Raw genomic sequence first — 12,918 nt, forward strand, 5'->3', positions numbered from 1 at the left:
ATTCAAGGACATCAGACTATCTCCCCACCGTCCCTTCTCTCCCCCTCCCTCTCCTCCTCTCCTCATACCTCCATCCTCTTTCTCTGTTTCTTGCTATTTCTGAAGGGGTGTGTATGTGTGTTGGTGTTTCCGAAGGTACACGTCCATGTATTTATATACCATAAAACAGCTTCAGATGTGGTTCCTGAGGCACATCTACTTTTTTTTTTTTCTAATTTTGAGACAGGGTTCTCAATGGCCTGTGACTCCAGTAGGCTAAACTGGCTGGCCAGTATCCTAGGGATCCACCTGCCTCTGCCTCTCCGCCGCTAGGATTACAAGTGCACGCTACACCATTTGGCTTTTTCTTTCTTTGTAGCATCTGTGGAACACACTCTGCTCATCACACTTGCAAAAGCAAGCATTTTCCCGACTTCACTAACCTCCTCAGCCCAAGATGCCAGAAACTTGTCTCTGTCTGGAAGCTCCAAGATTGCAGGGAGTCTCTGCCACCCCCCAGCCCCCACCTAATATAAGATGGCACAGATAGGCGCAGTGGGGGCCAGTGTTTGTGAGACAGATGAATAAATGGGCCTGGGGGTATGTGGGAGCCCAGCATACATGTTATCCCACACTCTTCTTTCTTTCGGCACACACAAAAAAAGATTAAGATCTCTGTGCCTGCCATTGAGTAGAGGAAGCAGGATTCTCCTGCTTGGTAGGAGTTGGACTCAACTCTCTGCCTTTATTGAAACAAGAAAGAGAGGTGCCTGGCCATTGCAGAAACCCTGCCAGCTTCACGCTGCCATAATTCTCCCTGGCCTGGCCTCTGTGTTTCCTGGCCACAAATAGCGAAGGTTGAATGACAAGTGCCCAGACACAAACTTGATTTTCTGAGCACACAAGCTGCCACTGGATCAACATGCCAACCCCAGTTAGCATAGCCCTGCAGAAACTCTCAGCTGCTGCCAGGCAAGGCCATGGTGTAACTGCTGGAGGAGCCTGTCTTCCTGCTTCTCTTGAGAAACAGAATCAAAACAGGGAGAGGTCTTGGGTGTACAGAAATGCATGTGTGTGCATGCCTTCTGCAGATGGAGGATGAGGACTCTGGGAACCTGGCATATGTGTACGAGATGGGAGGCATCCATGCCAATCCCAGGCTTTTTTTTTTTTTAAACAGGCTTTAAACAGTGTTGTTGAGAACCTAATGGAAGGTATATTTTTTCTTATCTTTCTAGGTTTCCATTCTACTATGAACTAAAAATAGCATTTGTAGCCTGGCTGCTGTCTCCATATACAAAAGGATCTAGTCTCCTGTACAGGAAGTTTGTTCATCCCACACTGTCTTCAAAAGAAAAGGTAATTGATGCTGCTTCTAGCAAGGGAAAAATCAAAGTCCTGTGGAGAAAGGATTGTTTTGTTGCAGGAGACCCCTTGTGGTTCTTTGGTTCTTCTTTACTTCAACAAGCAAGTTGTTTCCATTGATAGTGATACACACACACACACACACACACACACACACACACACACACACGCGCGCATATATATATAAGTGTATGTATATATGTATATATATGTGTGTGTGTATATATGTATATATATGCGTGTGTGTATAATATATATATATATTATTCTGTAGTGAGACTTCTGTAATTTTAGTTTCTTATAAAAAACACAGAAATAGAGCTGGACAGTGGTGGCACATGCCTTTGATCCCAGCACTTGGGAGGCAGAGGCAGGCAGATTTCTAAGTTCTTGGCCAGCCTGGTCTACAGAGTGAGTTCCAGGATAGCCAGGGTTATACAGAGAAACCTTGTCTCAAAAACAAAAAACAAAAACAAAAACAAACAACAAAAAAAACAAACAAAAACCAAAAAACAAAACAAAACAAAACAAAAAACCACAGAAATAGCCAAGCAGTGGTGGTGCACGCCTTTAATCCCAGCACTTGGGAGGCAGAGGCAGGCAGATTTCTGAATTCAAAGCCAGCCTGGTCTACAGAGTGCGTTCCAGGATAGCCAGGGCTACACAGAGAAACCTTGTCTCAAAAAAACAAAAAAGCAAAACAAAACAAACAAACAAACAAAAACACAGAAATAGGGCTGGAGAGATGGCTTAGTGGTTAAGAGCACTGACTACTCCTCCAGAGATCCTGAGTTCAATTCCCAGCAACAACGTGGTGGCTCACAACCATCTGTAATAAGATCCAATGCCCTCTTCTGGTGTGTCTGAAGACAGTGACATTGTACTCATATACATTAAACAAACAAACAGAAATATTATGAGAATGTGTTTTCATTTTAACCCCAGGTGTGGGATATGGGGCTGCTTCAGATTGTCTGCAGCACCTGACTATGATTTGGCTTGTGCTCTAACAGAGGTGTGGTTTTGTCAGCTACAGATGGTGTCTTTGATTGTGTGATGTTTGCAATTCTGGGAAGTTTTCAAAGGGTATATAAATGCTAGGGCTCCAAGAGGTGAGGTTGATGGTTGGTGGTCATTCAAGAGGTTGTTTGATGTTTATTAGTAGTCATGCTTGAAGAAGAACCAAAAGAAAAGAAATTAGATTGGGATATTGTGATAGGGGGTGAAACTGGGGAGTCGAGGGGGGGGTGGGTTAAGGGTGGGAAAAAGAAAATCCCACAAAGTAGCAAAGATCAACTACAATCTCATTCTCTCTCTCTCTTTCTCTCTCTCTCTCTCTCTCTCTCTCTCTCTCTCTCTCTCTCTCTCTCTCTCTCCTCTCCTCTCCTCTCCTCTCCTCTCCCTCCTTCCCTTTCTCTTTCTCATTTATTGCATATCAGTGCGTCCATGCCATGGCACATGCAAAGATCAGAGGACAACTTGCAGGGAGAACAATGGTTCTCTCCTTCCATGTGTATCTTGAGAACTGAACCTGAGTTCTAAGGCTTGTCACATGCCTTTATCCACTAGGGTCTTGCTCTGTAGACCAAGCTGTCCCTGAGCAGCCCAGGTTTGCCTGCAACTCATCTCGGTCCTCCTGCCTCAGCCTCTCATGTGCTAGGGTTAAGACTTGCACCACTGCACTCAGCTCCAATGCCTTTTTAAAAACTCCCTGGGCATAGTGGTCTATACCTTTAATTCGAGCACTTGGGAGGCAGAGACAGGTGGATGTCTGTGAGTTCAAGGCCAGCCTGGTCTGTCTACAAGGTGAATTCCAGGCCAGACAAGGCTGAACAGCAAGACACTGTCTCAACACACCCCCAACATTATTTCTGTAAGCTTCTGTTTGTTTTCACACTTCACTTTCATTATTCTAGTGTATGTATACATGGAGTACAGCAGGATAATTTCATTCATGCATATAACTTGTGCTGATTAAAAAACTATCAGTACTCAGGACTTGTACATATTTATGAGGTACAATGCAATATTTGTACAATGTGTGCTGATCAAATCAGGGCAATTAGCAGGTCTCACTCCTTATTACTTTGTCTTTGTAAACTTCCATGTCCTCTCCCTCCCCCCACTCCCTGCCTCCCTTCCCTCTATCCCTCTCTCTCTCCCTCTCTCTCTCCCTCTCTCTCTCCCTTCTCCCTCCTTGTGAGCTCCTGTCAACCTGCAGTACTTCAGAATACTAGTGCTCATTTCTTCTGTCCGACTTCCTGTCCCTGCTCCCTCTCCTCTTGAACTCTGCGTCTAGACTGACTATTTTAACACCCACATAGGAAAGAAAACATGATATTTGTACTTATTTCACATTACCCAGTGTGCTCCATGTTGGTCCATTGTACTTAGAAAGGCTATCATTTTGTCTTATTTTGAGTCAAATGAGTAATTTGCCATTATGCACATATACCATATTTCCATACTCATCCACTGGAGAGCATCTGGATTAATCCATATCTTAGTATCATGAATAGTACAGCAATGTCTGATTGGTTCAAAATCTGCATAGTTTCCTCCCTCCATGCAGGAAAAAGCATCTGATAGAATTCAGTCCTCCTTGGGCTGGAGAGCAGGTTCAGCAGGTAAGAAGAGTGCTGCTTGCTCTAGAAGAGGGTCTGGGTTCTTTCTGTCAGTCAAGCAGTAGCTTACAATCATCTGTAACTCCAGCCCCAGGGAATCCTACATCCCTTTCTGACCTCCGCAGGCACCACACACACATCCATAGTGTTTATACATACGTGCAGGCAAAACTTGCAGATGCATGAGAAGAAAATAAATACATTTAAAAATAAAATACTTTTAAAAGAATTTGCATTCATGGCAAAGTTCAAGGCACATACATCAACATGCTAAAACCCATGTGTGACAAGCCACCGCTGGCTGGGAGAAGCTTTCAGCTTCGCCTTTATGTCTAGACTAAGACCAGTGCGTCTTCCTGCACTGCTCTTACTCAACATAGTATTGGAAGGTCTCTCCATAGCAGTCAGGCAAGATAAACAAATAACAGTCATGTACACAACGTCAGGAGTCATATCACTCCTGATGACATATGATCTGATTGTATATGTGGAAAAAACTAAGGATTACACAAAAAGGCAATTAAAACTGACAGGTGAATTGAGTAGTCAAAAGATTAAAAGAAGTCAAGGTATAAAATCAGTAAGATGGAGGCTGGAGAGATGGCTCCATCAGTAAAGTGTTTGCTGTTCTGTGTGAGGGCCTGAGAGCTGAACCTGAAGACCACATGGAAAAAACAGGCTTGGCAGTGAGTGTCTGTAACCCCAGAGCTGGGGAGTAGGGGAGGAAGAGACAGGCAGCTCCCAGGAACTCTCTGTACAGATAGTCTAGCCACATCAATGAGTTCCAAGTTCAGTAAAGACTGTCTTAAAAAGAAATTCTAGATTAGATCGTACATAGGCTAAGAGTTTCCAGGCCTAGACCTAGGGATACACAGAACAAAGAAAGAAAGTCTGTGGACTCACCCCAAGCTGGGTGTTCACAGTTTGTGTATGGCTCTCATCTCATCCCATCCCATCATAAGGAAACACATGTTTCTTTTACAGGCCAAAAGAAAAAAAGAAGGTGGGGAAATAGAGATATGGCTTCCACATTTGTGTGCACTCACATGCACACTCACACGTAAAAAGCACGTGAATATATACACACACATTTAACACACACCCATACACACAGTCAGTAACATTTCTTCTTTATTGCGGTGCTAAAGATTGAGCCCAGGGACTTCGTGAATGTTAGGCAAATGTTCTACTGCTGAGATATGTCTCCAGCCCATAGATGCAATTCTTACTACATCAATGACAATATTGTTGACAAGGAAATATGAAAGTAATCTCTTTGGGTTTTTGTTTGTTTGTTTGTTTTTTAGTGTATATTTATCCAGGCAGTGGTGATGCACGCCTTTAATCCCGGGACTCGGGAGGCAGAGGCAGGCTGATTTCTGAGTTCAAGGCCAGCCTGATCTATAGAGTGTGTTCCAGGACAGTCAGGGCTACAAAGAGAAACTGTATCTCAGGGGGAAAAATGTGTATTTGCACATGTTTAGATATAGTGGCTGGTCATGGTCGCTCACACCTATAATCCTATCTCTCAAGAGGCTAAGGCAAGAAGATTATAGCTCTGAGCCACAAAATAAGATCCTGTCTCAAAAAAGGTGGAAAAATTATATAAAAATGCTATTTGTCATTATTGATAAAACTTTTCACAAACTGAAAAAAAAGAAGAAAAAGATTAAAAATTTAACTCCCCAAAGATTACATATCTCCAGTTCCAATCCTCGGAAGGAGGAAGCAGCTGGATTTCCTGACACAAATCCAAGGCCAACAAGAATGGTCTAAATAGTGAGTCTCAGGCCATCCAGGATCATCCAGGTCCTTGTCTTAAAAACTAAATTAATTAACTATCAAAACAACCTTTTTTTAAAAAAAAAATAATAATCACACTTAGCCCTTGTCATTCTGCAGATAAGATCTCTACATGTACTATTTACTACTTTACATAGACTCCTTTTTCAATAGTTGTCAAATTTAAGCTGGGAGCAGTGGTACACACATATGCAGTCCCAGACCTTGGTAAGAACAAGAGAGGAAAATTTACATACAGAGCTAAGAACTTCAAGACCAGTAAAGCCAGCAAAAGATGAGTTGATCTTGGGCTGAAAAGATGGCTCAGTACTCAAGAGCACTGGCTGCCCTTCCAGAGGTCCTAAGTTCAATTCCCAGCAACCACATGGTGGCTCACAACCATCTGTGATGGGATCTGATTCCTTCTTCTGGTATGCATGAAGACAGAGCACTTGGATATATAAAATAAATAAAAGAAATAACCTCAGAGACGGATAAACAAAAACTTAACCTAGAGGGCTGGGAAGGTAGCTCAGCTAGTGGGATGCTTGCCTAGCATGCACAAAGCCTAGGGTTTAACATCCAGCACTGTCTAAAACCAGGCATGGTGGCACACAGCTGCAATCCCAGCACTTAGAAGGTGGAGGCAGAAGTTCAAAGGACATCCTAAACCGTCTTCCAGGCCAGCCTGAGTTACTTGAAATCCTGTCTCTAAGTAAATAAATACATTCATAATATAAATTAAATATTTGCATTCAAGAAGAGGGTTCAGTGTTGTGCAAGCATGAAGGCCTGTGTTCGTAACCCCAGCAGCATGTAGACAGGCAAGGTGGGGAGTGGGGAGGGGTGGAAGACACAAACAGATACCAGGGGCTCAGTGTCATCTAGTCTAGCCAAAATGGTGAGCTCTGGGTTCAATGAGAGACCTTGTCTCAAAAGCTAAGGTAGAAGGCCAGTTAAATGGTATATAGGATACACGAGCTAGCCACCAAATTTGACAACCTGAGTTTGAGTCCCATGACCCAGATGGGAAAAAAAGAGAACCAACTCTTGCAGGTGGTATTACATGCACTGCAGCTGTACACACACACACACACACACACACACACACACACACACACCAACTAAATAACTATAAATTTAAATTATTTATTTTAGTAGAGAGCAGTAGAGGGAGACACCCAATGTGCATGCATGAGTGCATACACACTCCACAGACACATGCATAGAGCACACATATCACATAACTGAAAAGGAATGAATCTCCTGACAAAGAGTTATTTGTATTTTGAGATCATAAACATTGCCTATAATCCACATCTGCATGGTCATGACTCACAGTGATAGAACTGTTTCCTTCTACTAAATATTGAGATTGTTCCAATGTTCTTCTTGTTATAGGTAATTCTGCCCTGAGCACTACCACACACGGGGCCCATTCAGATCCTTCTTTTGTCTTAATGAATTCCTGAGAGTGGGATTATTGGGCTAAATGATCCTAACAATGTATAATTCATTAATTACATTATTTTTCTAACCTAACTGTGTAGTAGAATTCTTCAAAATAAAATAGGTACCTGTTACATTTTGAATATGAACTCCTCTGATCCCAGTCTCTTGGGTTTGAAGAGCTTGCAGTGCTGTGTTGGGAGGCTGTGAAATCTTTTGGACATGGGGCCTAAGGGGCAAATGTAGGTTGTGGGGCAGGAATTCAAGCTTATATCTGCCTCTGGTCCTAGTACACAGAAACCTCTGTTTCCTGGTTGTGCCATATAAGAAATAGCGGCCACATGTTCCTACCACTATGACTTTGAGCAGCTCCCACCAACATATCTTGCCCACCATGGTGGTACCATCTCAAACTCCTCCTGGAGTTTGTCAGGAATCTCTCACAGCACTGAGAAAGGAACAAACACAGAGTCCTGCAGTTAGCTCCTGCTGATACACTAATGTCTACACTTTTAATGCTTTGGACCTCCTGTATGGGAAGATTCTACTAGGGGACAGAGCAATTGGGCAGCTGTGGCCAGCCCTGAACAGCCCCTATGGAACCAAGCCCACAGCTGCCCGCCCCCCATCTCAGAAAGGTGGGTTTAGAGATCTAGATACCTCTTCACTTGCTTACCAAATCCCCTTCTCATCTCCTTCTCCCCAAATGCTGTCTTCCTTGAAGCTGTATCCTGTCCATTGGAGGGAAAGGGGTGTCTCTTAAGACCTGTCAAGGATGACTCCTTAGTCTGCTGGACCACATGACCTGGGCCCTCCTGGGGAGACTGTGAAGAGGGAAAGCAGCTGGGGCTGCCTGAGTCCCCAGCCCCTACCCACCTCAACCCCTCAAAGCAAAGGAAACTCACTATGGAGCAGAGCTTCAGACAGGACTGAGGCCACATGTCTTACTGAACTGTAAAGTGAACCACTGTGGTTACCATATACCCACTTGCTCAGAACAATGAAAGGTGCAAAACAAAGACATAAACAGAGTACAGTAGAGTTGACCCAGAGCCAAGGAAAATTGGCAGTATTGCACTTGGCTTTGGTCAGGAGACCTTGGGGCTGTTTTCTACTTGCTTTTCCCTTGCTGTGGGACACTGGAAGACTTTAATTTCTTTTATTTCAGCATCTGTTAAAATTATGTCCCTTCTCCACCAAAAGAATACCTGTTTCTTTCTGTACCCAATTCCTCCTATCACTGCACCCATGGGGCAGTATCTCAGGATACCAGAATAAGAGGATTGCAAGGTCTCCATCAGCTGTCTTTTTTTTTTTTTTTTTTTTTTGGTTTTTCGAGACAGGGTTTCTCTGTAGCCCTGGCTGTCCTGGAACTCACTTTGTAGACCAGGCTGGCCTCGAACTCGGAAATTCACCTGCCTCTGCCTCCCAAGTGCTGGGATTAAAGGCGCGCGCCCCACCGCCCGGCTTCCATCAGCCGTCTTGAAGATGAACATGATGGAGGCTGTCACGTGTGGTTGTCTAGGTGCTTACCTTGTTAACCTTTGTCATGCACCGCAAGTGAAGCGCCATCATTACTGTCAGTTTCTAGAGGTGAAAACTGTTAAGAGGGTTTGGAGAGATGTGTTGCTGGAATGTCCAACCCCAATAAGCCCGTATAAAAAAATGCAACCCAGTAGTTATAATTATAAGCCATAAACCTAGATTGGGCAGGTCTAACTTATTCCCCAGCTATAAGACCCCTCACTGCATGTGGTTTCTCCTGGCTACATGGTTCTGCTCTATCATGGCTTCCTCCTCCTCTGTCCTCTCTCCTTCCCTTCTCGAACTCTCTCCTTCCCTACCTGCCCCTACTCTCGCAGACCTCCCATCCCACCTTTCCCCTCCGCCCAATCATAGGCTCTAGCCTTTACTGACCACTTAAAATGAGGAGAAGGTTTACAATGAGATCACCTGCAGAATTAACATCAGAACACAAACAGCTTCAGGACAGCCCACAACAAGATGGCTCAGCAGTTAAAACGATGGCTGCTCTTCCAGAGGACCTGGGTTCTGTTTCTAGCACTCGGGGGTGGCTCACAACCAACTGTAACTATAGTTCCAGGGAATCTGATGCCCTCTTTGACATCCACAGGCACTGCATGCACATGGTGCATGTACATATACATGCAGGCAAAACAATCACACATAAAATAATTTTTGTTGTTGTTTTTTTTTTGGTTTTTTTTGAGACAGGGTTTCCTCTGTGTAGCCCTGGCTGTCCTGGAACTCATTCTGTAGACCAGACTGGCCTCGAACTTAGAAATCCACCTGCCTCTGTCTCCCAAGTGCTGGGATTAAAGGCGGCTGCCTGGCATAAATCTTTTTTTAAAAAAAAAAAAAAAAGAACAAAACCAAACAAAATAAACCTCCAAGTTTTGCCACCAATTTGCTGAGGTCTGAGTTTGAAGCTTTGTTCATGGTATTCTATCGTGCTGGATGCTGTCTGTCTTGTGGAGCAGCTTCTCAGGGAAAGATAGGATTGTCTGCAGCCCTAGGACTTAAGGAGCTTTAGACATAACCCAGGCTTTAGTTATGTGCTTACTTATTCAGGATTCCCCTTTGTACTCGGCCATATCTAATCCATCTTTCTCCACCCTCCTATCTATGAACATATATTCAAAATGTCTGTGATGCTTCAGGCTAGTGAGAGTCACCCATCAGGCAAGCTGCCAAGCCTAGCACTTGGGAAGAGAGGAGAAACGATGTATTTGAACTTGCCAGCTCAGTGTGCCTCTGCTTCTTTTCTGACAGGAAATTGATGACTGCCTGGTCCAAGCAAAAGATCGAAGTTATGATGCCCTTGTGCACTTTGGGAAGCGGGGCTTGAATGTGGCGGCCACAGCAGCTGTGATGGCTGCCTCCAAGGTACAGTACCATGGGGTCCCGGCTACCATGGCTGGTGGGCATCTCAGTCCCCCGAGTTGCCTCTGGCTGTCACCTATGTAGGTTGCACAGGATAGGATAAAGTTGCAGCTGGCAACTCTATGTATTTATGTTTGAAAGTCCCTTTAAAGGTACGATGGGGGAAGATGGTGACTCTTGCCTCCAGGGCATTCTCCTTCATATATATGCAAATGTTCATACACTCATACATGACATGTGTGATGGCATGACTTTCCCAGAGCCCTCGAAACTCCTTGTGGATCATATGTTAAAAACCTTTAACCTGGGCTGGAGAGATGGGCTCAGCAGTTAGGAGGATGTGCTGCTCTTGCAGAGGACTCATTTGGTCCCCACCACAGTTGGGTGGCTCACAACTGCCTGTTTCTCCAGCTCCAAGACGGGGTTTGATGCCTTCTTGGGACCTCAATGGATACCTGCACTCATGTGCACAGATCCTCACATTTACATGCACCTAATTAAAATAAAATCAATCTTGGGGGGGAAAACATTCTAATCTACCTGAAACTGAGGTGTGAGAGAAGAAAATAGGGAAAGGGGGAGGGAGGTAATCTTTATTCTGTTTCCCAGGGTGCACTAGTAGAATCATCTAAACCCAAAGTGAGCAGGTAGAGAGATCATCTATGTTCACGTGGTCCATCACATCCTGAGAAGGGATGTGGGGTCGTAGAGTGAGTGGAACAGTTACTGTGTAGAGCATGATGATGATGATGGTGGTGATGATGATGATGATGATAGTGATGATGATGTGTATAGCAGGCATAATAAAGTGGAGGAGGTTCAAAATAAACAGGACCAGCAAACTATTGTGATGTAGTCATTACTTCTTCCTCATTTTCATCTGGTCTCTGGGTGAAAAAAAGTTCTCTTATGTCCCTTCGTGGTTTCTTCTTACTTGAGACTGTATCATTGTGTGGATTGCTATGCCCTCGGACCTGAACAACCGAAATAGTCAAACATCAGATCTCCCTAGTGTTCCCTTCCCTGGGATGCAGTCACAGGATGGAGGTGTCCAGCCAGCAGTTACACCACTATCTGGAAAACCCACTGGCTGAGAGGTGAGCTAGCAGAGCAAAGGAGAGACAATAAATCCTGAAGGGTTATGCCAGGGTTTGAGGTCAGATGTGATAGAGTCATGGGTGGGTGTGGGAGAGGCTGATGGGTACAGACCTTGGTGCTCCTGTGTTGTGAATAGGTGGCAGGATGCAGCGCTCTGAGGACTAGCAAGGATCCAAGATGGGTTTCCTGTGCCGTGCCAGGAGATAAGGAAAGGCATGATGGGAGCGTTTGCTGGAGAAAGCACACAAGCTGAGTGCTTGTTTCAGAAGAACCTTCTGCCAGTACTGGTCAGTGCCTTTAATCCCAGCACTTGGGAGGCAGAGGCAGATGGATCACTGTGAGTTCAAGGCCAGCCTGATTGGATTACATATTAAGTTCCAGGCCAGTCAGGGGTACATAATGAGAACCTATCTCAAACAATAACATTTTTTTCCCCTTTTAAAGAAAAGTCCCTTTTGTCTGAAGTGGAGGAGTGTTACAAAGGCTGGGGAAAGAGAGGAGAAATGGAAGGAAGGATTCTGGTTAAGTCAAGGCACAGCCCCTCCCGTCGCACAGAGCTGTGGGATTCCAGTGTCCACAGGCCCCTGGCCGCCTTGGTGTAATAGGAACTGTCATAGTGATAGATCCCAGATAGCATCTTTGGAAGGAAACTCTGCCTGAGAACCTGCAATCTATCAGGGTTTACAAATAGCAGTGAATCCCGGGGACCTTCCATTTGTGACGCAAGCCTCTTGGGTTCAAATTTTTAAAAAGAGAACAGTCCGCCAAACCCTAAAGTCATGGAGCCAGCCCTGCAACACAAAGTGACAGAATCTGTCTCTTGGTCCCTCTCCCTACTGCATCTTCTCTGCCGTGGCCCTAATGCCAGAGTCAGAGTCCCTGTGCTGTCCTCAGCCAGGCGGCAGCAGTAACTGCCAGAGGCTCACCCTCTTCCTGGTCGGCCAGCCTCAAGGTGGGCCTCCAAGAGCTGCCCTGCCATCCTGGCTACTCTTCCCCTCACCCCACTACCAAGAAGGCCCAGGAGCCCAAGACTCCTCCAGAGGAGTCTCACCCCAGCTAAAATCCGGAGGATGCTCCAGGTGGCCTGGAATTTGCCTCAGGAAATAGTTTCTTGTCAGTTCCTGTGGGAAAGGACTTTCACTTTCTGTCTAGTGCTTTCAAATGAGAACATTTTTCTGCTTTGTGGGAGCCTTGCTCTTTCTTACTAAATATAAATGTCTAGGAAGAGAGAACGGATCTTCTCTACCAAAAATAATGTCTTCTATTTTTTGAAACAATATGTGCTTTAAAAAAAAAATAATAAAACCCCCAAATCCAGCCAGGCCCAGGTCTGCAGCATGGTTTCCATGGCAACCAAAGGCAGCACCCAGCAGTATCAGAGGCTGACTCACCAGTGGGTTCAAAGCTGGCTTTCGTGCCTGAACCACCTTGGAGGCTTGTTGGGTTTTAGTGCTGCTGAATCTGAACCTCAGGCAGCGGAGCGGGCCTGTGGATCTCTACTCTTATTAAGTTCCCCAGATGATTCAAAATGTGCACCTTTGGACAGGTCACTGCCTGAAGTCCCATCCAGAGTAGAAAACATGGGTGACTGAGGTTAAAACAGCTTATTCCTGAGAACCGGGCAGTGGTGACACATGCCTTTATTCCCAGTACTTGGGAGGCAGAGACAGGAGGATTTCTGAGTTCGAGGTCAGCCTGGTCTATAGAGTGAGTTCCA

General features: G+C 45.0%; 1 protein-coding gene across 2 annotated transcripts in view; it reads left to right on the top strand.

Moving 5' to 3' along the window:
* Window positions 1–12,918, top strand: part of Reep1 (receptor accessory protein 1) — a 110,660-nt gene that overhangs the window by 68,923 nt on the left and 28,819 nt on the right. For both annotated transcript variants that reach the window (XM_031382136.1, XM_031382134.1), the window contains exons 4-5: window positions 1,218–1,338; window positions 9,993–10,106. In XM_031382136.1, the coding sequence (XP_031237996.1) occupies window positions 1,218–1,338; window positions 9,993–10,106 (235 nt within the window). The remainder of the gene's footprint in view (window positions 1–1,217; window positions 1,339–9,992; window positions 10,107–12,918) is intronic.

This window comes from Mastomys coucha, unplaced genomic scaffold (genome assembly GCF_008632895.1).
Source record: "Mastomys coucha isolate ucsf_1 unplaced genomic scaffold, UCSF_Mcou_1 pScaffold20, whole genome shotgun sequence".
Classification (NCBI taxonomy): Eukaryota; Metazoa; Chordata; class Mammalia; order Rodentia; family Muridae; genus Mastomys; species Mastomys coucha.